General features: G+C 39.0%; 1 protein-coding gene across 4 annotated transcripts in view; it reads right to left on the reverse strand.

The window, feature by feature from the left end:
• Window positions 1-25,882, reverse strand: part of mys (myospheroid) — a 331,725-nt gene that overhangs the window by 100,541 nt on the left and 205,302 nt on the right. For all 4 annotated transcript variants that reach the window (XM_067141892.2, XM_067141891.2, XM_068226367.1 and 1 more), the window contains one exon: window positions 18,574-18,867. In XM_067141892.2, coding sequence (XP_066997993.1) covers window positions 18,574-18,867 — 294 coding nt within the window. The remainder of the gene's footprint in view (window positions 1-18,573; window positions 18,868-25,882) is intronic.

A 25,882-nucleotide genomic window follows, 5' to 3' on the forward strand; every position in this document is an offset into this window, starting at 1 on the left:
TCTAAAACCTTTCTAGCAACTTTCAACATAAATTCACTTACACAAACTGGCAAGCTGAAAACCCTCACCAAAGCTCTTCACGAAAATCAGATATCCATAATGGCCCTACAGGAAACAAGGCACCCAGATGATGAGATTTTTTAATCCGAAGGCTACCGATTTTCCAAGAGCAAAGCGCAAAGAGGAATCCTCAATGGAGCTGTGATGCTTGGAACCGTGTTCGCTGTTAGAACCAAGATCCTTAAATCGGTTGCAAATTTCGAACCTGTGAATGACAGATTGTCTATACTCACAATTAAATGCGCGAACAAAACCTACGCCCTAGTTAACGCACATGCTCCTACAAACGATAAGAACAAGTCTGATCCAGACGAAGTTGGTAATTTCTGGGACCTACTGGATGAAAAATTAAACAAAATCCCCAAACACCATGTCAAGCTTCTTTTGGGTGACTTCAATGCCCAACTAGGTCGTAAACAGAAGTACAAGAAAGTTATAGGAAATTACCCTGCTCACAAAAGAACCAATCCCAACGGCAAAAGACTGGTGTCCATTTCCTAAAATCACAACCTGCAGGTCATGTCGACCCACTTTCGCTATCTACCCAGAAAGCAAATGACTTGGCATTCTCCTGTCCAAGCTCTCGGAGAGTTCCAAATTGATCATGTTGCAATCTCCAGGAGAAACAGCCCTGAGATTATGAATGTCAAGGTAAAGAAAGGCATCAATGTGGCCTCAGATCATTATATTACATTACATTATCATTAGAGACTGTTATGCCTTTCAGCGTTCAGTCTGCAAGCCTCTGAGAATTTACTAAACGTCGCCACAATCCTCGATTTGCAACTAGTGTTGTGGCCTCATTTAGTTCTATACCTCTTATCTTTAAATCGTTAGAAACCGAGTCTAACCATCGTCGTCTTGGTCTCCCTCTACTTCTCTTACCCTCCATAACAGAGTCCATTATTCTCCTAGGTAACCTATTCTCCTCCATTCGTCTCACATGACCCCACCATCGAAGCCGGTTTATGCGTACAGCTTCATCCATCGAGTTCATTCCTAAATTAGCCTTTATCTCCTCATTCCGAGTACCCTCCTGCCATTGTTCCCACCTATTTGTACCAGCAATCATTCTCGCTACTTTCATGTCTGTTACTTCTAACTTATGAATAAGATATCCTGAGTCCACCCAGCTTTCGCTACCGTAAAGCAAAGTTGGTCTGAAAACAGACCGATGTAAAGATACTTTCGTCTGGGAGCTGACTTTCTTCTTACAGAATACTGCTGATCCCAACTGCGAGCTCACTGCATTAGCTTTACTACACCTTGATTCAATCAAGCTTACTAAATTACCATCCTGGGAGAACACACAACCTAAATACTTGAAACTGTCGACCTGTTCTAGCTTTGTATCACCAATCTGACATTCAGTTCTGTTGAATTTCTTACCTACTGACATCAATTTAGTCTTCGATAGGCTAATTTTCATACCATACTCACTGCACCTATTTTCAAGTTCCAAGATATTAGACTGCAGGCTTTCGGCACAGCCTGCCATTAAGACCAAGCCGTCAGCATAGGCCAAACTGCTTACTACATTTCCACCTAACTGAATCCCTCCCTGCCATTTTATACCTTTCAGCAGATGATCCATGTAAACTATGAACAGCAAAGGTGAAAGATTACAGCCTTGTCTAACTCCTGTAAGTACCCTGAACCAAGAACTCATTCTACCATCAATTCTCACTGAAGCTCAATTGTCAACATAAATGCCTTTGATTGATTTTAATAATCTACCTTCAATTCCATAGTCCCCCAGTATGGCAAACATCTTTTCCCTCGGTACCCTGTCATATGCTTTCTCTAGATCTACGAAACATAAACACAACTGCCTATTCCTCTCGTAGCATTTTTCAGTTACCTGGCGCATACTGAAAATCTGATCCTGGCAGTCTCTCTGTGGTCTGAAACCACACTGGTTTTCATCCAACTTCCTCTCAACGACTGATCGCACCCTCCCTTCCAAGATGCCAGTGAATACTTTGCCTGGTATACTAATCAATGAGATACCTCGATAGTTGTTGCAATCCTTCCTGTTTCCTTGCTTGTAGATAGGTGCAATTACTGCTTTTGTCCAATTATATGTCTTATCAAATTCAAACCAATTCCCGCAAACACAAGGAAGACAACCAAACAGATCACACGCATCAAAAATGATAAACTTCGGCAAAGGGTTTAGGAGTTCCAGGAGAAGGCTAGACCAAATGACTGAATTTAACAACGCCAAAAGTCTCCTTGTTGAGGCTGCCAAAGACGTTGCAGAAATCAAGAGAAGCAAAAAGCATGCCTGGTGGAATGGTACCTGCGAATCAGTCCTCCAAGAAAGACTCAATGCGTGGAAACAGTACTACTCTACGAAATCAGAAAATGATTGGAAAACCTACAAAACCCAACGTGCCCAAGCAGCTAGGGTGTTCAGAACTGAGAAACGTAAATACGAAAAATCTCTCATTGAAAAGATAGAACAAAACTTTAAGAAGAATGAAAGCAGAGAGTACAACAGAGACTTCAAATGCAAACTCACTGGCTATAAACCACCATCTCTATGCCTTGAGCGACAGGACGGCACACTGGCGACGTCAAATGAAGAAAATTGCAGCATTCTGGCAGATTACTTCAAGAATTTACTCAATTGCTCTAAACCGCAAAGCACCATTGAGACCAAGGACCCTCACTCAGGTACCCAGATTCCAGACCACCCGACAGAGATGAAGCGCCACATTGCCCGTCTCAAAAATAACAAAGCGCCGGGGGAAGACTCAGTAGTAGCAGAACTATGGAAATATGCCCCAGAATCACTTGATATCTTGCAAAAGCAAATAGAAGAAATTTGGAACAAGGAGACCCTACCCGAAGATTGGAAAATAGCTTTGATCCATCCATTACACAAAAAAGGCAGCATGAAGAATATCAACAACTACAGAGGAATATCTTTGCTACCCGTGACTTACAAAATTCTATCACTTGCCATCCTGGAGCGTTTGGAAGCACAAGTCGAACATCAAATAGGTGAATACAGAAAAGGTCGCTCAACAGCTGAACAGATCCAAAATCTCAAAACGATCATCAGATATTGTACACTAAGGTCCAAGCAGTATGTGTCTGTCTTTGTGGACTTTAAGAAAGCGTACGACTCCATTGACCGGGAAGTCTTGCTAAACATCTTAAATGAATTTGGAGTTGATTTGAAACTGCTGGCATTAATTAGAGCCACCCTGACCGATAAAAAATCCAAGGTGAAGTTCCACGGATGTCTCTCGCATTCCTTTGACATCAAAACAGGAGTCCGACAAGGTGATGGGCTATCCCCGATACTCTTCAACTGTGTTCTTGAAAAGATCATCAGAACCTGGCGGGTGAGATTACAGGAAACCAACTACAGTCCATTGAGAATAGGAACGAAATCCAACAGACTGCTTAGCATTTGCCGATGATATTGCTGTTCTCTCAAACGATGTAGAAACCGCTAGAACTCAAGTTGAAATTTTAAAGGAAATTGCCGAACAAACTGGTTTGCAGATATCGTTTGAGGAAACAGAAGTAATGACTAACATCAAAGAGGCTCCACCAAAACTCCATACAAAATACGGAGACATCACCCGAGTAGACAAATTCAAATACCTGGGTGAGATCATCATGAAAAATGGACTGGACAAAGAAGCACTTCAGGAGCGAGTACACAAACTGGAAATAGCCTACCAAACATCACCCACAATCTACAACAAAAAATGCCTTTCCCAAAACACCAAGATATGTCACTATGAAACAGTTCTGAAGCCAGTAGTTCTATATGCAGCCGAAACCCTGTCTCTAAATGCCAACAAAGGACTCCTTGAAGAACTGGAGAAAAAAGAACGCCAAATTGTGACAGGAATCTTAGGATCAAAGTACAGAAATGGAATCCATCAAAAGAGATCCAACAAGGAAGTCTACAGCAAAATAGAGAAAATTACCGACACAATCAGAAAAAGACGGGCACGATTTTACGGTCATCTGAAAAGAATGGACGGAAGAAAGTTAACTAAAGAATCTTTCACTTTTTTGATTCAAACCCCAAGAGCACAATTCCCTGGTTTAGAAATACCAAAGAAGACCTGCAAATGCTACATATCTCAGCTGAAGATGCCCTTAACAGAGATCTCTTCTGCAAGAAAATATTGACGAATGGGCTAAACCGAGACGAGCAACTGAAGAGAAGACACGGTGCCCCTTGGACAGAGGAGCGTAAGCAGGCCCACTCACAAAGAATGAGGGAAATCTGGGCTCTAAAGAAGGCCAAGTTCAGTGTCAAATGCAACAAGACTTAACGTGGTCCTTGATGGCCCCAGCGAATTATATATAATAATAATAATAATAATAATAATAATAATAATAATAATAATAATAATAATAATAATAATAATAATAATATCCCAACATTCCTGAGTTATTACGACCATGAATACTAAAGTTACAGAAAAGTGTAGGAAATACAGAAATTTTAGTTTGATAAAAAAATGTTGCTTATTATATGATAATTTATCTTGGGAAAGTTAGGGACAGCTGTCCCTGTCTTACACTATCTACTTTAAATTTCATTGAAAAATGCTATGAACATTTAGTGTATAAAAAAGAAAGAGAGAGGAAGAAACAGAAAAGGAGACTACAGATTCTGCATTAAAGATTAATTCTCCTGCTCATGTTTTACGAAGTCACCTCAATGGTTTTTAGCCATCTGAATACACCACCTTATAGTGAATTCCCTGCCATCACTTCCGAATATATCACTTCAGCAACTGAACGGTCAGTTAATTCATGTTTCTCATCCTTACTCAAGTTGTCTTGATTTGGAGATTCAGAAACCAGAACACCATCTGCTAGGTCTTGAAGTTCATTAATCCAATTTCCGTAGAAATCGCAGCACTATTCTGATAATCCAATTAACCTAAATAGCATTCTTTATCTCACATATTAAAGGTGAACGTGCATTCTCCCTAGCTTAATAGTCACCTTCCAAGTAAGTTATTATTGGTTTTTTTTTTTTTTTTTTTCAAATGTAGAACATGTAACACAGAAGCTCAGAAAAATGGGAGTTGATTAGTCAGGAATACTGTATTATTTTATATATGTTCAGATTTAATGTGGAGAAAAATAGGTTTAGGATGATGATGATGATGATGATGATGATGATGATGATGATGATAATAATAGGAGAGAGAAAAAAGGAGAAAAAAGAAGAAGAAGAAGCAATAAAAATTGAAGATAAAGATATTGTAATAGAGAACTTTAAGAACTTAGGAAGTCGATTAACACACTGAACACTGGCATACCGTATTTACGCGTGTATAGGTTGCACATTTATTACTAAAAACAGGTAGTTACAAATGGAGTGCAGCTTGTACTCTGAATGTTTTAATTAAATACAGTAAATACCCTTTAGATTAGAACACTTTACAAGTATAAAATATTAGTATCTACATACCTTACAACCCACTGCACCCAAACATGATTAAAATAGTTGAAGGTACTTATTCATCATCATGTGACACTTCATTACTGCCACTCAGATATGAAGGTGACAAGATGGCGACTACTGTGTGCGAGTCTGTGATATCCGTGGTGGATAATGGTGTAAGATGCAGTGAAAAATGTGGCAAATGCAGGAGAGTAGTTAAAAATGGGATTCTGTGTCGTAAGTGTGATGAATGGTACCATTTTCGTTGTGCAAATATTGTAAATAGAAATGACATTGAAGAATGTGTGTGGCTGTGTCCCGAGTGTAAACAAACTGATAGTGAGGCAGAACAACAAGAAAGAGAGACTTACGAATCTATGCTTAAGATTTCAGGAGTGCTACAAGAAGACTTATGTGCTCTGAAACTTGAAAATGAAAGCTTAAAGGTCAGAATAAAGAAACTGGAAGATAAAGAAGACAATGGAGAAGAAAGATCGCTGTGGACGGAAGTGATGCGTAGCCATTTTAGGCCTAATGTTAAACATATGGGAGAAACTACGTACAACTTAAAACCGGGAAAAAACTCTTTGCAGTGCCAAAATAGATTTCAGTCATTGCAACAAGTTCCAGAAGAAAACACATCAAATTTTCCGAATAATTTTAAATCCAGTGGAGGTAACCTAAAAACGGAGAAAACCATCCGAAAGTCAAGATCACAAAAAATTCGTCTCTACGCAGACAGTCAAGGGCGCGGTATGGCAGAAGGCATCAAGGATGAACTGGATAATCCAGTAACTGAGGTTTTAGGACTAATAAAATCAGGCGCCAAAAATGAAGACGTCCTTTCAAGTTGTGATCCTGTGTTAGAGAAGGAGAATTATGTGGTGATTGTGAGTGGTACAAATGACATTGCTGCAAATGAAGGTGAGGAACTAATTACAACCCTCAGAGGTATGATTTCCAAACTACCTGACTCAAAAGTAATTGTAGTTAATGTGCCACCCAGGTATGACCTTTTAGAGGACTCGTGTGTGAACAAAGCTGTACATGATGTAAATATAAAAATCAAGAGATTAAGTAAGAGTTTTAGAAATGTCTATGTAGTAGATACTTTAGGTCTTGGCAGGCAAATGTTCACTAGGCATGGGTTCCATCTGAATGGTAATGGAAAAGCAACTCGCTGTAGACAAATTGCTACAATTATCAACACAGATTTGCAAACTAGTATGCACTTAAGAAAACCCATACTACTAAACTGGCATATACAGGGAACTTGCCCGAAAACCCAGATCCTTAAATCAAGATCTATGTACAAGGATCTGGGTTCCAGGGACGTTCTCAACTCATAAGTCAAATGTTACCCAATTGCAACAGTCAAGTTTTAGGGAGGAAAGGGGTCTGAGATTACTCTTGGTAAACAAACAATTAAAATTTGGTACACTGATGGAATCTTATGAGACTGATGTGGTGATAGGAGTGGAATCGTGGTTGAGAGAAGGGGTGGGTAATAGAGAAGTATTTCCAGAAGGGTATACAGTCTATTGTAGAGACCAAGGAGATAAAAAGGGAGAAGGGAGGGGGGGTGTTTATTCTGGTGAAGGAAACTTATTGTTCACATGAATGGTTTACCGATGAAAGGAATGAAATATTAGGGGAAAAATTAGTTTGTGATAATATGAAGGAGGTGCGAATTATAGGAACATATAGGCCTGGAAGAGAGGAAAGAGACATGGAAATATTTGAGAAAATAATAGATTATACTCATAAAAACAATAATAATGATATGGTAATAATTGGGGGAGATCTAAACTTGCCTGAAGTTGAATGGAATGGAGCTGCAAGTGAAACCCATGAACAGAAACGGGCAAATAAGTTAATTTGGGAGGGAGGATTTACACAAGTAGAACAAGAACCGACTTGTCTCAATTACTTGCTAGATGTACTCTTGGTTAAACCATGGGAAATTGTTGATAAAACTGAGGAAATTGAAGCAATAGGTGATCATAAGGCTGTAATAATGGATGTAGGACTCGTACCAAAAATGCTTAATAAGAGAGTCACACAAGACAAGAAATTATACAGAAAAACTAAAGTTGATGAATTTGGGACTTACCTTAAATCACAATTCAGTTGCTGGATAAGTGAAGGGAGTAATGTGGATACACTTTGGGTTAAATTTAAAGGAATCATTTGGGAAGGAGAGAAGAGATCTGTACCTGTTAAGAAGGGTAAAATGACCTCAGACCCTGTTTATTATACAAGGGAAATAAGAAAATTAAAAAGAAAATGTAGAATAGTAAACAGGAAAATCAAAGAGGGTAGGGAGAATAGAGAAACTAGAAAACAGCTCTTGAGGGAACTGAATAGAGTGAAAAAGGAAGCAAAAGAGAAATATATGAATGGCATACTTCAAGAGGGTAATGGCCACAAAGGGAAATGGAAAAAGCTGTATTCATATATTAGGAATCAAAAAGGAAAAGGAATCCAAATTCCTGCAATGGTGGGAGAAGGGGGTGAACACTATTTAACAGATACTGAAAAAGCAAATCTATTTAGTAGGGAATTCAGAGATTCAGTAGAAGATTGTCAGAAGGTGGAAACAGTAACAGAAGATAGAGAGGGAGAGGCACATAGGGAAACAAGAAGCTTCTCATTCACAAATGAAGATATTTTCAGAGAAATCCAACTGCTTCAGCAAGGGAAAGCAGCAGGAAGTAATCAAATTACTGGGGAGGTATTAAAGACAATGGGGTGGTACATAGTGCCTTATTTAAAATTTCTCTTTGACTATGTATAAATAATAGTGTAATACCAAAAGAATGGAAGGAATCTATAATAATACCAATTTATAAAGGAAAGGGTGACAAAAGGAAACCAGGGAACTACAGACCAATCAGCCTGACCAGTATAGTTCGTAAAATACTGGAGAGTTTAATAGCAAAGTACATCAGACGGATATGTGATGATAAAAATTGGTTTATGAGGAGCCAGTTTGGATTTAGAAAGAAAATTTCTTGTGAGGCACAACTGTTAGGATTTCAGCAGTATATCCGATCAGTTGGATTCAGGAGGCCAGTTAGATAGCATAGCCATAGATCTTTCCAAAGCCTTTGATAGAGTGGAACATGGAATATTATTAAAGAAATTGGAGGGAACAGGATTGGACGTAAGGGTTATATGTTGGATAAGAACATTTCTAAATTCAAGGGTTCAGAAAGTCAAAGTAGAAAATAATATATCACAGGGAGAGAAAGTTTGGAAGAGAATTGCACAGGGTAGTATAATCGGTCCATTACTTTTCTTAATATACACAAATGATTTAGGGGAAAATATAACATCAAAAATAAGATTGTATGCAGATGCCATAATTGTTTATAGGGAAATAAATAACATTGAGGATTGTTCAGAATTACAAAGGGACCTTGAGCGTATCCAACAATGGGTTGAAAAAAATAATATGAAGGTTAATGGAGGCAAACCAACTGTTACAACATTTACAAACAGGAGCTTTAAAACTGAATTTGAATATACTTTGGATGAGGTAGTTATCCCAAAAGATGGCAAGTGGAAATACTTAGGTGTGAGATTTGAAAGTAATTTGCACTGGAAGGGTCATGTTGATGACATTGTTGGGAAAGCATATAGATCGTTACATGTCATAATGAGGCTACTTAAAGGATGCAACAAAGAATTAAAAGAAAAAAGTTACTTAACTCTCTTGGTGCCAGGCGGTAGTGCGAGCACTCGCCTTTTAAATTGCCAGAGCGGATCTGATCGGCCTTTAACAATCCAGTCGGAAGTTGCCAGAGCCAATTACATCGGCCGGCTTTAAATTCTGTGATATACATAATTTTGAGGCAACTTGTAGTGATGTGCATACTTTTGTTACAACCTGTAGTAAAGGGGCTACACATTATTGTGTGCCTGGCCTTGCTTTGGCAGCTCTAAGAGGGTGTTATACCTTTCACAATAGTCGTTTCCTGTGTTTACAAATACTGCTAACCGGTCAGTAAGTGATTGCTCCTTGCAGTGAGTGGATTTGCGACAGGAAAATTGCATGTTGTTCACGTGATATTTTTTCAGCAGGTATTGATGACAATAAATGAATGCAGTATTTGGAACAGTGCGAAGTTAACGCGGATGATTTATCGGATAGCGATAGTGAATTTAGTTCAGAGAGTAGCGACGAAATTATACCAGACACGTCCCCGGAATCACCGCAGCTTAAGAAGAGACGTTTAATTGTGTCTAACAGCACTAAAGCTAGTCTGAATATGGTCGTAAATGAAACTAGTGATAACCAATATAATGATGATGTCTATGGAGAACATTTTGTAGAAATTTGTCCCAATGAACCCGACAACATTCCTCAACCTCCTATCTCCTTCAAGGAACTTCTTGGAACCTATACATGCCCTACTGTATGATTCTCTGCCCATATCATACTTCAATTTACTTTTCACTTACTCTCTGATAAACCTTATGGTCACATATAGTCCTCTTTCCATTACCTAAATGCCGGTCTCCGCGGGCGAAGTGTAGCGTGCCTGCCTCATGGGTTCGATTCCCGCCCAGGTCAAGAATTTTCGCCTGGTCCTGAGGGTTGATTCGAGGTTCATTAAATCTAAGTGACCCTAAGTGATTGTAATTTAGGAGATATCTGAGGGTGAGAGGGCAACCCCGGTCTGGAAAACCAAGAATAATTACTTAGAGGATCCATCTTAGTGACCATGATTCACCTCGTAAACTGCAGGTACCGAACTGAGCAGCGGTCGCATAGTAGGTCAAAGCAAATCACGGCTTTAGTGCCATACATTTCTTAATTTCGTAAATTCTGTTGTACTGTAAAATTATTTTTCTTTATATACTACAACCGAAAACGAGAAACTATTTTTTTTCTGAAAACAAAAAACTATAATATCAACTACTATTTTTTACTTATTTAATAATTCAGAATTATTTTAATACTGTGTTGTCCGCACGTAGAAAATTTGTTGTCAGTATTTGCCAAACATCGATACATACACGCAAATTTTATCGGTGAGAAAAATTGTCTTGTTTTACTAGTGACATGTTTGAATTTTTATTTTTTACGTTTTTCTTTTTCTCGTTCAAATTTGTTATTCTATAGAATTTTATTTAGAAATACATTATACATAATTACGTATATTCTTTTGTATCGTAAATTATTTTTTAAAAGTAGATATTGAGAGAGAAAGTGCGAAAATATTTTTCTCTTCCTAAAAATAAACGTTATCGACAACTATAAATCAACAATGAAACGTCTTTGACTCTTTATATCACTCCAAACCAACTTCTTATTCTACGTAGTCGATATGTAGAAAATTTTATACCGGTATTTGCTATACACCGGTAGGTATACGCCAATTTTTAAATACTTCTATTTCCAGTGAAAACGGCCTGGCACTTTACAGCAGTAGATTGGAGGCGGAGCTCTGGCCTCTTCCAGCTGATGGGGAGCGGAAGACCAGATCGGCTCTTGGCTCCAAGAGGGTTAAGTATGGTTCGTCCATTATTGGAATATGCAAACAGTGTTTGGGATCCTCACCAAGAATACCTAATAAAAGAAATAGATAGTGTGCAGAGGAAAGCAGCAAGATTTGTAACAGGGGATTTCAGGAGAAACAGTAGTGTATCAGAAATGTTAGAGGAACTTGGGTGGGAAACTTTAAGTAAGAGAAGGGAGAAAACTAGAATTATAGGATTATACAGAGCCCATACAGGAAAAGCAGCATGGGGAGAAATCCGTGAGAGGCTTCAATTGGAAAATAATTATACCGGCAGAACTGACCACAAGTATAAAATTAGAAGGAATTTTAGCAGAAGCGATTGGGGTAAATTTTCATTCATTGGGAAGGGCGTGAAGGAGTGGAACAGTTTACCAGGGGTAGTGTTTGATCCTTTTCCAAAATCTGTGCAGATATCCAAGAAGAGAATAAACAGCAACAGGGAAAATAAATGAAATGTTAGAGGGCATTCGACCAGTGCAGGCTATTGTAAATAAAAAATGTATGTGAAAAAATTAATTCCATCCCCTGGACCATGGAATTTGGACATCCAAAGTAGGGGACTGCCTGTAGGGGTGAAGTACAGTGGGGACTTCGAGGGCCCTGGGACCGCTACGATAGCTGTGAAGGCCCTTCAGGAACTCTGAAAAATGGTGACAAAAGGGGCTCTGGTTAAGATGCAGAAGGTCGTTATGCTACTTAGGTACCAAAATGGGTATAAATAAATAAATAAATAAATAAATAAATAAATAAATAAATAAATAAATAAATAAATGCAATGTAAATTTTAATCTTATACCAGCTGCATAGTATTATTTGAAGTAATTCCACATACTGTATATGAGTTGACTATGTTTGTAAGTAGAGGAGATATTATAAGTAGAATTTTGTAAACAATATAAATTTATTAAGGATGATCTGTTTGTTTAATAGAAAAAATTGTTAGCGTAAATTGAATATTATTGTATTCTAGAAAAAATTTCTTCTTCTCTTGTTAATTTAAAATTTAGTGCTTGACAATAATGTATTTTAATGTACCATTTGCCACCGAGGTAGACACCTCATTTGCAAATAAAGAGATTTTGATTTGATTTTGATATGTCCCCCACCGAGTCATCTTCGGTCCCATCCACTGTGTTGGAAAATGACATGGTTTTGAAGCTCTTGGCTACCATCTCTGCTGCGATTAATTTCCACACATCCAGGATCCACTTGCACAATTGTGAAATTGAAGGCTTTAAGTCATCTGCTCGGTGTCATTTCTTTGGAACTGCACCTCCATACACAGTAGAAACCCTGCAAATTTGCCTTAAAAGGCCGGTTGCAGACATCTAGGGGTTGCAAGCATTCCTGCCATTCCACCAGGTATCACAACCAAGTCAGATCGCTGTTTTCTAATCATCTTTTTCAGTTTCTCTGTCAAGTAACTACGAAAGCTCTCAATCACCAACATGGATGGCTGAAATACATAAACAGCAGGACGATGAAACCAAACCGTTTTTAAGAAGTCTATGTACAAATCTTCGTTCATCCACCCATTTTCCTGCACTCTCACTTATTGGGGGGCAGCTTTTCCTTTAGCATTGTTTTTGGCTTAAAAATTGTGAAAGGCAGTGGTTTGCTCCCACCAGCAGTGATGCACAACATTGCACTACAATTCTGTTTTTCTGTCCCTGCAGTTCGAACTTGAACGGTATCTCTGCCTGCTTTGTTGACCGTAGTTTCCCCAGGCATTTGAAAAAATACAGGAGTTTCATGAGCATTTCCTACTCCTCCCATTCTGTAATCATGTGTCTTCCTTAAATTCAAGGCATGTCTTTGAAATGTGAGAAGTTCCTCCTGGAAAGTTTCGGTTAGCCGCTGAGCCATTGACATTCTTCTATGAATCACTAACTTACGTCGTGCCATGAAACGACTTGCCCACCTGTAACTTGCTCTAAATTGAGTTTTAGGAATTTCCAATCTTCCAGCTATTTTTCGTCCTTCAAACTGTAACATTTCACTGAAACAGAAAATTAGTCTGCTCGTATTTTACGTTCATTACTCCACAAGATCATTTTCCAGTTCAGCGTTTTCCCCTGCAAAATGCCTGCTGATTCTGTGATGTTTTCTTAAGGGCATCTTTAATTAAAATCCAACGCTGCAAGTTCTTTTCATCAACACCAAACCTTCTTCCTGCTTCTCTATTACAATTTTCTTCAGCGTAACACACCACTTGTAATTTAAATTTTGAAGTGTAACTTGCTCTTACATGACCCATGTTCCTCAATTTGCAGTGGTCAACTGCCGTGCAAACAATGAATGTCTGTAGGTACCATACTTTCACCACCCTCAGCAACTGTCCGCCTCCGTATCGTAACGGTTAGTGTTATTGGCTGCCGATCTCAGGGCCTAGGTTAGACCCCAGATACTGCCAGAAATTTAAGAATGGCAGGAGGGCTGGTATGTGGTTGAAATGGTACGTGAAGCTCACCTACATTGGGGGTGTGCCTGAAAAGAGTGACGACACGAGTTTACTTTACTTACCGTCAGCCCGTCAGCTAAGGCTGTACCTGATACTGGTTATTGAGCATTGAACTCTAAGGAATATACAACATTGCAACATTTTTCGGAACGAAGCTATGTACTTTGAGTCTACAACAGAATTTGTTTTATTTTAATTCCTCACATGCCTCAAAATTTAGGTGTGGCTTTCACACGTGAGCGGCCCATAGACGGGTTAATACGGTATTTGTAAACTGCTGTAGACTGAGCATGTTTGTTATACTTTATAACTTCCACAATTTTTGAGCTAAATGATTCATTCTGTTTTTGTCTATGAAACTATACTCGTTATTACCTGCCTCAACAATGAACTGATTTAATTTTTTTTTTTTTTTTTTAAAGACATTAGATTATGAAAGTCAGCCAACATACTGTATATATTATGTGTTTCAGCTTTGTATTTTAAAGCTATTTCAAATCATGTACAGTACTTTTTTTTTTTTTTTTTTACAGCCCCAGCATTTGCCTGATGGTAATTAAATTTCTTTCAGTTTCTCGTCTATCATAGTTACGTTAGTGTTCATATGATCGGTAAAGGTAATCCATTTTTTATAGTCCCAGTTAAAGTTTTGACTTCATGTGATAAAGTTCTAAACATCTGGATAAACAGAGAGGTGTATTGCCGCTTTTGCAGTGGCATTCAATCTCTTTCCCCAATTGTTTCCCAGTCACTTTTAATGACTTTTCTGAGCAAACTTTGCACACTCTTGTAGGTATTGTTTTATGTTCTGCTGCTGGCATTTTCATTGCAAATAGCGAACTGTGAGATGGCCAATAGATGATGATGGCGATGATGGACATTTCTGAAATTCCTCTCCTTTGTCTGCTAATGCAACCGAAAGTGCTTTCATGTACACGTCCAGATGGCATACCTCACTGTCGGATTTTTATTTTTTATTATTTGTACAGAATGAAAGAATTTACAATCGCAACTGTGAACAAATGAAAAAAATACTTTTTTCCACCACTTCAGTGTTTTCTGCTTAATGGATACTATGCTATCAACTGGCTGTTGAGGTCCACATCAGGATTGCAGACATTATAATCTAATAAACATCAGGTTTCACTTTTTCTGTTGTAACAAATCTAGATTTTACTTTGACTGGCAAGGTTGAAATGTTATGTGCATATTCCTCCATTTCAAACATAACAAGTGATCACTGCCAAACACAATGAAAATTCTTTCTTCAGAGAAAGCCCCCTTTTATTTTTCATTACATTACCCACTGCAGGGTGGTGTGTTTTTTTTTTTACCTTGCACAGGTCGTCAAATGATGCCAGGCTTGTGTAAAAGCCGCTCATATAGACAACATGATCTTCCCACAATAAATGGTTGCAAAGTTAAGGAACCAACGTTGTAATGGAATTACGTTTATTTCTGGCCCTTCCAGAGTATATTTTCTGTTTACAACATAACCAGATATGGCATAGGCAAACTTATACTTAATATGGGGGTACTTTATGTAAGGCAACACGACCAGGCTGACTTCCACGATAAAAATGTCATCATTGTCTATATACAGCATAGTTCAAATCTGAAAGAATTGAAATCTGTTCAGTAACCCCCTGACAAACCAGATTTGAATTATGGAATGGTTACTCCAGTTTCATAATTTCACAATGTAGATACATGCAAAACACTATAAATAAAAAATAAATAAAAAAAAAGAGTTAAAATTATTTTACAGTGATCCACTTATTCCAGGTAGAAATCAGCTTCAGAGATCCAGCATGCCTCATTCCTGCAATACTTGTAGCAACATACCTGTTAGTTCAATTGTTATAGCTTTTATAACGTCTGCACTAAAAAAGGCAGAACAACAAACAGAACTCTCACTACAGAGGGTTCCACGTAGTCCATTGTTTCCTCAACAGACGATGAAGGTCATGTGAATGGCACGACAATCTTGGCATGCATTTTCCAGCAGATGACAGTGCAGCAATGAATTAAGTAAGATTGTTGTTTGAGCAACGCAAGGCCATATTGAAGTGGTACTGAAAGTATGAAAATATGATGGAGGTACAACGTGTACGGAACTCAGCCACCAACTTGTACAATTTGTACTCGGATACATTTGAAGCCGACGGTACTGTTCAGGATGTGCATAAGAAAAGGTTTGGCCGACCAAAAACATGAACAAGTCCAGGTTCCAGTGCTGTTGTGTTGCAACATTATACTACGCCACCTCAAAAATCAGTGAATCAGGGTGCAAGTGAAAGCGGGGTAAGCCGATCAACCATATGACAAATTCTGAAAGCCGCAAGGTGGAAAGTGTACATTCCAAGATTGTTGCACGCTATGAATGAGGATGACCCAGATCGAAGGATGGAATACTGCAAGTGGTTTGAAGGCATGCTTGGCGAGGATGAACAGTTTGCAGGGATGGTTATCTGGCCTGATGAGGCGTAATTAAAACTGAACGGTACTGTAAACTGCCACAACTGCGTGTACTGGGCTCCTGAAAATCCTCATATTCAATTGGACAAACATGTTAATCTACCTCAAGTTAGTGTATGGTGTGGTCTGTCATCGCGTGGTTTGATTGGCCCGTTCTTCTTTGAAGGTACCATAACCAGTGAGGTGTATCTTCATATGCTGCAAACATCGATTTTACCTACAACATGATGACACTCCGCCTCACTATCACAGATATGACAGAGCCTACTTAGATGAAAATCTACCTGGACGATGGAGAGGTCAAAGAGGAGCTGTTGAGTACCCACCATGGTCTCCAGACTTTACACCTCTTGACTTCTACCTATGGGGGGGACTTTGAAAAATGAAGATTATTGGCAGAAGCAAGCTATACAGAACGAGCTACGAGAAACCATCGAGGTACCCTGTGCGGCTATCACACCAGCAACATTGACAGCCGTACTTTTGTCAGCAGTTCAGCAACATCGATGTTGTTTGGCTGCTAATGGGGTTCACTTTGAACACGCAAAATAACTTTCCCTCGTACAAAAATTGTAACGGTTTGTCACTTTGTTCCATTAATACTGACTCTCAAAGAGTGTCTACATTTTTCTGGATCCCTCTGTATTTATAATATTTACAATACTATGCCCATGAAAAACGGAAGCAGATTGCTTGCTATTTTCCTCCACCCAGTTGTAAGCACGTGCAGACTGTCACGTCAAAGGACAAAATCTTCACTATCCACATTACCTGAAAAATAACCAGTACAATAAACATACCAAAACCTGAGTCGAAATTCAGTTACAAGCTAGCTGAAGTACAAGATATATTCCATTGACAGATTTGATTTTTGTTTATATTTTCCTATTATCATCAAAACTGGGTATTTATGGAAGAAAGCAATCAACAACAACAACAACAACAACAAGCACCACCACCACCATCATCTCTGCCGTCCAATTTGGATCTTGAATTATTACAAATTTTGAGGGTTTCTAGCAGAGAATCAAGACACCATGGTGCCATTGTAGGAACAAGAGATGAAACAAAGTGTGTGAACACGCACTTGCTATGGTTCAAAACAGGCCCCTGTATTCTATCCAGCGATGGTCAGTGTTCCTATCTAGCAACAACGTATGGAACAGTAACTATCACTCATGTTTACCAGGAGAGACATGGAACTATTTCTAGCACGTGACAATTTATTATTAAGAAAACCAAGCCCGAGTGCTGCTAGGGCTCCGTATATGGCAGTATATAATTGAGCCCAAACAACGCTCGGGCAAAGTGCTCGATGTTTTAAATTCACAAAAGCTCAAAATTACACATGTGCAATCTGGCGCACAATGCACAGTGCAACCAGCGTCACTCTGCTTGGTGCTATCTACTCTAAGGTTCGACATGGCATGGCTATTGAATGGATAGGTGTGGAATAGATCATTCGACTCAAGAAACAAAAAGGCAAGGACCTTTAAAAGTGAATATGACCTTGCAAACTAGTTCTTTGTAGTGCATGGCAGAGTGCAACATTTTTAAGTTTCACATGTGTGATTAAGTGCATAAGAAAATCTTCCATCAAAATATATAATATCTTTCAGAAGAAGCACTACGAGGTGCTTATCGGGGAAGACTGGGGAAAATAATTAAAGGAACTTAGGCTAGTGGACCGGAGATTAAGGAGCATCACCTCTGTATTGCTTTCTTGTGTTTGTGCAAGTGCACTGCTTAGCGAAATGCACCCTGCAAAGCACTGGGTCAAGGTATCTACTATTTAACAAAGATATACCAATGAAGGACAAAGTAATGTATTAGGTATCTAAAATAATAATAATAATAATAAAAATAATAATAAAAATAATAATAATAATAATAATAATAATAATAATAATAATAATAATAATAATAATAATAATAATAATACATCCGAGACCTGGGGACAGGATTAAAACAGAATATAGGCGGTAAAAATTATATTTCTCAGGAAAGAGAGAGAGAGAAAGAGAGACTGATTGCTTTATATTTTCTCTTTCAGCACAAGAAAATATGCCTACAAGTTACAAAATACTACTTCAGTTTGTTTATCAAATATATGAACATAGAAAGAATCCCCTGATCTGTTTTGTTAAGGTTAATACATTCTCGTATTAAAAAGTGGAGTGAAAAATCCAATCTAAAAATTAACTAACGGGGAAAATATCTGAATTTCTTATCATACATACACATGACATGAAAGGTGAACATTGTTTATGCCCAAAATTATGCGCGTAGATAACTGTACTTCCACGATTGAAACGCAATGTCCACAATATATTGCTAATGTCTTCTTGATAAGGAGACTATTGTCAGACAATATTGCAACATATCACGAAACCATAATAGCAATAGGAGAGGAAGGAAGGTAATGAAAAAAAATATTGTCAGGTTAAATAGATTATGGACAGGACATAATGAATGACCTTTCTATACAAACATCAAGTTTATCAATACACTAAAGGGATGATTATAATGCAATGAAGGATTAAGCAAAAATCCACAAACAAACAAACAAACAAACAAACAAACAAACAAACAAACAAACAAAGTCTTACCGGATGAGAAGGATTCTCACATGGGCAGTCGCATATCAGCTCCAAGTCCACAACCAGGGATTCATTTATGCCTACAGGATAGATTTCAATTGTTTGTTTCCAGTCCGCTTTATTTGGTGGACATTTTCTAACAAGGAACTCTGCTGAGAAGTTGACACGGGAACCTACTTTCAATTCAGCACACTTGTTGGTCTCTTTCTCTTCTCCTTCCTTTCCCTCAATACCTCTTGTAAAATACTTGATCTGAACTGAACTAGACGAGTTGTCCTTTATTTCAACTGTAGATGATATTTTCTGAAAACATAACATTTAACTTAACAATTACAATGAAAGAAATTATTATTATTATTATTATTATTATTATTATTATTATTATTATTATTATTATTATTATTATGAGGAAGACTAGAATCACTAAATTCAAACACTAAAAAAATTTTAATGATGCTTTCACACACAACCAACAGTGTCTGGCTGACAAGAGTGTTTCAGCAATTTGGGCATAACAGCAGAATTTCTCAATCATCCACAGCTAGGCAGGTTATGAATTCAAGGATGGAATTTCAAACTTGAGCATTCTGCAACACTCATAAAATCCTGTGGTGTAAAATATATCTCAAATTTAATAAAAATTCCTGTAGAAAAAAAAAAAAATCATACATTTCCCTACACTAGAATTTCTATAGTTCAGGTATATTTTAACAAGAAAAAGGAAAAAAACATAACCTTGCAAACATATCATTAGTGGCTCCATAGGCAATGTATTTTCCACTGGTAACCTATTGACAATTCTTCATGAAGAGTTTCCTGGAAAAATCTGACTTTTCGGAGGAAGGTTGAATGATGATGTAACTGGATGTCCGCCTTTTTGTTTATAGACTTTTGGGACGAGGCAGTGATTTGGCCCCACCCACGAGCAATTTACGTTATTGCGAAACCACTGGGCCTGCCCTCAACTCACATTGTCTACCACGTAGGAAGTAGTGGCCCCTCCCTCTGGTGACAACCGGAGAAACCTCTCTAGGATGGCACTGAGTGTGTTCTGGGTGCAACCACTATCTCCCCTTTCAAGAAACAACTTCAGCAGCTGATCCAACCTATGTAAGGCGAACAGGCAGTCAACCAGCGAGTTCAGTGTTCAGGGTCAGTGTCAGAGTGCTGAGAGACTGTCATCATGGTGCATTCTGGTTCTGTCGCGAATTGTGTTCAGTCTTTGAGTTGGGGAATTGGAAAGTCAAACTCCAGTTTAGTGTCTGCAGTGACGCGAGTGCCCTCGTTGTATGTGTCAGCGTGGAGTCTGAATGACACCAGTGAGGGACACCGAACAGAGACTGTTAGTGTGTGTGACTGACAAATGAGTGATAGTGGTTTAATGCGGCAGAATGCACTACGTGCGATATTGGAAACTGTGAAGTGTGTAACTAGTGTGATTGTGAGTGCATAAGTGATTGAGAACACAAACTCTGAATTAGTTTATCTGTCTGGTAGTGTGAAAGTACAGGGTCTCTCTTATAAACCCAGACCGAACACACAGTGTTTGTACTCTGCACTACAGCAGCTGCCTCAGCGCAACTGAAGTCGTGCACGGCCGCCCTGCTTTAAGCGTGTATACTATCTTATATGAAATCTTACCTTTTAAAGGATCCTGGAAGTGTAAATCTTCACAATGAGGGACTTCATAAACACAATTAGGATTTTCTGCACACCAATACCGAGAGTTATGACTGTTCACACGGCCATTAAGATGAAGCCAGCCTTCATCCGAAAACAACACAAGCTGTGGGTCGAATAAACGATCATTCAATAAGGCAAGATACTACTCGCAATATCTCACTCTTGTGGCTGGATCAGTTGGTTTTAAACAATGGGCTGTCCGACTCGTTGGCTGAATGGTCAACGTACTGGCCTTCGGTTCAGAGAGTCCCGGGTTCGATTCCCGGCCGGGTCAGGGATTTTAACCTTCACTGCTTAATTCCAATGGCTCGTGGGCTGCATGTCTGTGTTGTCCCCAACATCCCTGCAACTCGTACACCACACATAACACTATCCTCCATGACAATAACACGCAGTTAACTACACATGGCAGATGCCGCCAACCGTCATCGGAGGTTCTGCCTTACAAGGGCTGCACTCTGCTAGAAATAGCCACACAAAATTATTATAAACAATGGGCTAGTGTAAACCTTTATGGTTTGATGTGCAACAGGTTTGTAGCTCTGTGCACAGAAGAAACCGAAACCCCTACTTGCGCTAATTTTGGAAGTGATTTATTCGGTGACCGTTCAAGAGTCGTACCAATGTCATCTAACTTTCCCTTTGTTAAAATTGTTTTTGTGCGCACGTGTTTATTATTGAGCACTGAGCCAGTAGTTTCAAATTTATTTACATTTACGTGAATCTGTGCTCATGAAGTTTGCACTTCACCAGGAACTTGCTGAACAAATGCATCGCATACCTGTCGAGTCGACTCGTACTTAAAATAACTTTTACATAGGAAAATATGGTGTTATAATGATAACTGCTCGCCATGTTAACAGCCGAGATTCAGACTGGCTATTGATGCTAGGTCAAACATGTGTACACTCCTTGCAAGGTCAACAACTATGCGTGCACCTCCCATACAGCTGCTTTGGTCTCAGAGTAAAAACTCGCTGGATGATCTGTGTTTATAAGGAAGACCCTGTACTAGTACCTAAATAAACTGTAGTCAGTAGAGTAAAATGCTACCAGTTGATCGTTATTTGCCTCCCTGCGTTACTTTAAAACTGGTGTCAGAAGTGGGATAAACTGGTAGCATATTTCATAGCTTATAGACATTTGTAGTGAACAGCAAAATGGATGCCAAAAACTTCCATGTTCTTCTAATTAAGCTCTGCAAATTTAGGAGTGAACTTGAATTCAGTCAAACCAAACTTCGGGAACTTGAAACTGAACTTAATCTAGCCAGGATCAAATTATAATTGAGCTTACAATCCAACCAGAACAAACTCATCAGTGAACTCTAAAAAACATTTAAAACGCAAACTAGAAATTAGAATTGAGTGAACTGAAGGGTGGGCGGCTAAATTTAGAACAGGAAACTAGATTCCTCAAAGCGAAGTTAAAGAAACATTAATTTACTTTTCTGTTAGTAACTCAACGTCGCATTAAATCATCAAAAGTTTTTGGCATCGTAAGGAATGGGAAGAGGAAGGTACTGGCTGTTGCCTTAAGTAAGGTGTGAAAATTAGAAACCATAAATCATCTTCATGGCAGCCAAAAGTGGAATTTGAACCGACCAACTCCTGAATGCAAGCTCAAAGCTACACAACTCTAACCCTAGGGCCAACTCGCTCAGTAAAGAGTGTTAAAATGCAGGACATTAATGACATGATTGAGAAGTAGTTTAAAGGAATACTGTAAATTGAGGAATCTGGAGTCTGAGACCTGAGGGAGCAAATGAGTGCCCCGTGTGGAATAATGATGGTCATGGAGATCCATACGAAGCTGACCAGCAGCAGTGTTGGCTCAAAGCTGACCAGCAGCAGTTTGGCTCGAGTGCTGCGAATGTAAAACCCCCACGTTACAATGGGATCACATCCGGGAGAATGTTCCACTGCCAGTTTGAGAATGTGTGGGAACACAACGGATGGATATCACGGAGAACCGCACACCTGATCGCCGAGCTGCATGGACAAGCAGTGGAAATACTATACAGACTCAGCTGGGTGCCACCGATAAGGAGATTGTGGGAGCGCTCGATGGGAGCTAAGGTAACCATCAGCTGGCAGCTGCCTACTAAGTCTTGCTAAGGAAGAGAACTCAGTGCACCAATGAAACGCTGCAGGAATTCAAGGCCGAGGTTGAGCAACTTACCCTAGCTCTGCAAGAATTAGCAAGCTTAGTGATGTACCCTCTATCCCAGCTCATGCACCGAATATGAAATATACTGTTGCACTGTCCTTATGATTGGTTGAGAAAAGTAATTGTTGCTGAAGGTAAAATGGCTGAGATAATAAGCTGAAAACGGTAAATTTATTTAGGAGAAGTTTCTCATCTATCATGCTTTATAGTCAATGATGATAATAGGCTGCAAAGTACGGTTACCTCAGGAAGGTAGGTGTTAAAAGTAGGACCATTAGGCAGTACCATATGGTTGATAAAGCAGGCATGAGGGAGTTAAAAAAAAGTAATACCGAGCTCGATAGCTGCAGTCGCTTAAGTGCGGCCAGTATCCAGTATTCGGGAGATAGTAGGTTCGACCTCCACTGTCGGCAGCCCTGAAGATGGTTTTCCGTGGTTTCCCATTTTCACACCAGGCAAATGCCGGGGCTGTACCTTAATTAAGGCCACGGCCGCTTCCTTCCCAGTCCTAGCCCTTTCCTGTCCCCATCGTCGCCATAAGACCTATCTGTGTCGATGTGATGTAAAGCCAATAGCAAAAAAAAAAAGTAATTATGATCAGTGGAAAACAGTAAATAAAAATGTAAACAGACTCTGGGATGGGTTTATAGGAATTGTTGACGAATATGAAAACTGGTTTGTACCTTTAAAGGTGATAAGGACTGCTAAAGACCCACCTTATTGTAATAGAGAAATAAGAGACTTAGACGGAGGTGCAGATTGGAAAGAAATAGTTAGAAATGGCTGGAGAAATAAGGAGAAATTGAAAAAACTTACTAGGAATATGTATTTTTTAAAATTTTCTTTTACAATTTGCTTTACGTTGCACCGTCACAGATAGGTCTTACAGCAACAATGGGATAGGAAAGAGCTAGGAGTAGGAAGGAAGCTTTTTTGCTTTACGTCGCACCGACACATAGGTTTTATGGCGACGATGGGATAGCGAAGGCCTAGGAGTTGGAAGGAAGCGGCCCTGGCCTTAAATAAGGTACAGCCCTAGCATTTGCCTGGTGTGAAACTGGGAAACCACGGAAAACCATCTTCAGGGCTGCTGACAGTGGGATTCGAACCCACTATCTCCCAGATGCAAGTTCACAGCTGCGCGACCAACTTGCCCAGTAAAGGGAAGGAAGTGGCCGTGGCCTTAATTAAGGTACAGCCCCAGCATCAGCCCGGTGTGAAAATAGGAAACCATGGAAACCCATCTTCAGGGCTCCTGACAATGGGGTTCAAACCCACTATCTCCCAGATACAAGCTCACAGTCACAGCTGGGCGCCCCTAACCGCATGGCCAACTTGCCCGGTACTAGGAAATTGAATCCAGTAAAGAAGTCAGCTAAGGATAACATGATGGCAAGCATAATTGGCAGTCATACACATTTTAGTGAAAAATGGAAGCGTATGTATACAGTACGTACTTTAAGGCAGAAACATGTTCCAAGAAGGACATTCCAGGAATCATTGATGAACAAGGGGAGTGTGTATGTGAGATCTTCAAAAGGCAGAAGTATTCAGTCAGTAGTATGTAAATATTGTTGGTTACAAGTATAATGCCCACACAGAGGAAGTGACTAATGCTAAAGAAGTATTAAAATTTATATATGATAAAAATGATATTTACAGTAAGATACAAAATTTGAAAACCAGAAAACGGCTGGAATTGATAGGATTTCTGGGGATATACTATAGACAATGGGTTGGGATATAGTACCATATCTGAAGTACTTATTTCATTATTGTTTGCATGAAGAAGCTATACCAAATGAATGGAGAGTTGCTACAGAAGCCCCTGTCTATAAAGGAAAGGGTGATAGACATAAAGCTGAAAATTACAGGCCAGTAAGATTGACATGCATTGCATGTAAGCTTTGGGAAAGCATTCTTTCTGATTCTATTAGAAATGTTTGCGAAATAAATAACTGGTTTGATAGAAGGCAGTTCGGGTTTAGGAAACGTTATTCGACTGAAGCTCAACTTGTAGGATTCCAGCACGATATAGCAGATATCTTAGATTCAGTGGTCAAATGGACTGTATCGCGATTGACCTGTAAAGCATTTGATAGGGTGGATCATGGGAAACTACTGAAAAAAATGAGTGTAATTGGACTAGACAAAAGAGTGACTAGATGGGTTGCTATATTTCTGGAACGTAGATCCCAGAGAATTAGAGTAGGCAAAGCTTTATCTGACCTGTAATAATTAAGAGGGGAATTCCTCAAGGTAGTATTACTGGACCTTTCCGTTTTCTTATATATATATATATATATATATATATATATATATATATATATATATATATATATGATGTGAGAAATCAAGTGGAATCAGACATAAGGCTTTTTGCAGATGATGATATTCTATATAGAGTAATAAATAAGATACAAAATTGTGAACAACTGCAAAATGACCTCGGTAATGTTGTGAGATGGACAGTAGGCAATGGTACGATGATAAACGGGGTTAAAAGTCAGGTTGTGAGTTTTACAAATAGGAAAAGTCCTCTCCGTTTTAATTACCGCGTTGATGGGGTGAAAGTTCCTTATGGGGATCACTGTAAGTACCTAGGCCTAGGTCTTAATATAAGGAAAGATCTTCATTGGGGTAATCACATAAATGGGATTGTAAATAAAGGGTACAGATCTCTGCACATGGTTATGAGGGTGTTTAGGGGTTGTAGTAAGGATGTAAAGGAGAGAGCATATAAGACTCTGGTAAGACCCCAAATACAGTCTGGTTCCAGTGTAGGGGACCCTCACCAGGATTACTTGATTCAAGAACTGGGAAAAATCCAAAGAAAAGCAGCTCAATTTATTCTGGGCGATTTCCAACCAAAGAGTAGTATTACAAAAATGTTACAAAGTTTGGGCTGGGAAGACTTGGGAGAAAGAAGACAAGCTGCTCAACTAACTGGTATGTTCCGAGATGTCAGGTACAGGTGGCGTGGAATGACATCAGTAGACAAATAAGTTTGAATGGTGACTTTAAAAGTAGGAAAGATCACAATATGAAGATAAAGTTGGAATTCAAGAGCAAAAATTGGGGCAAATATTCATTTATAGGAAGGGGAGTTATGGATTGGAATAACTTACCAAGGGAGATGTTCAATAAATTTCTTTGAAGTCATTTAAGAAAAGGCAAGGGTAACAACAGGTAAGGAATCTGCCACCTGGGCAACTGCTCTAAATGCAGATCAGTAACGATTCATTCATTGATCACACCTAACATGAGGCAGCTCACAGTACACTTTCATCGATGGGATCCTCGACACCAAGATCTGTTAAAGGCTGATGTTGAGCAGAAAGCATAACCTCAGGGACGCCATGGTGACAGCCCCAAAGATACTGGCAGAGAATATGATTGTGGCACCGTCACCGAGGATACGAGCTATGACGTACTAAGACGCCAAGTACCCCATGAGATCATCTGC

This window comes from Anabrus simplex, chromosome 2, assembly GCF_040414725.1.
Source record: "Anabrus simplex isolate iqAnaSimp1 chromosome 2, ASM4041472v1, whole genome shotgun sequence".
Classification (NCBI taxonomy): domain Eukaryota; kingdom Metazoa; phylum Arthropoda; class Insecta; order Orthoptera; family Tettigoniidae; genus Anabrus; species Anabrus simplex.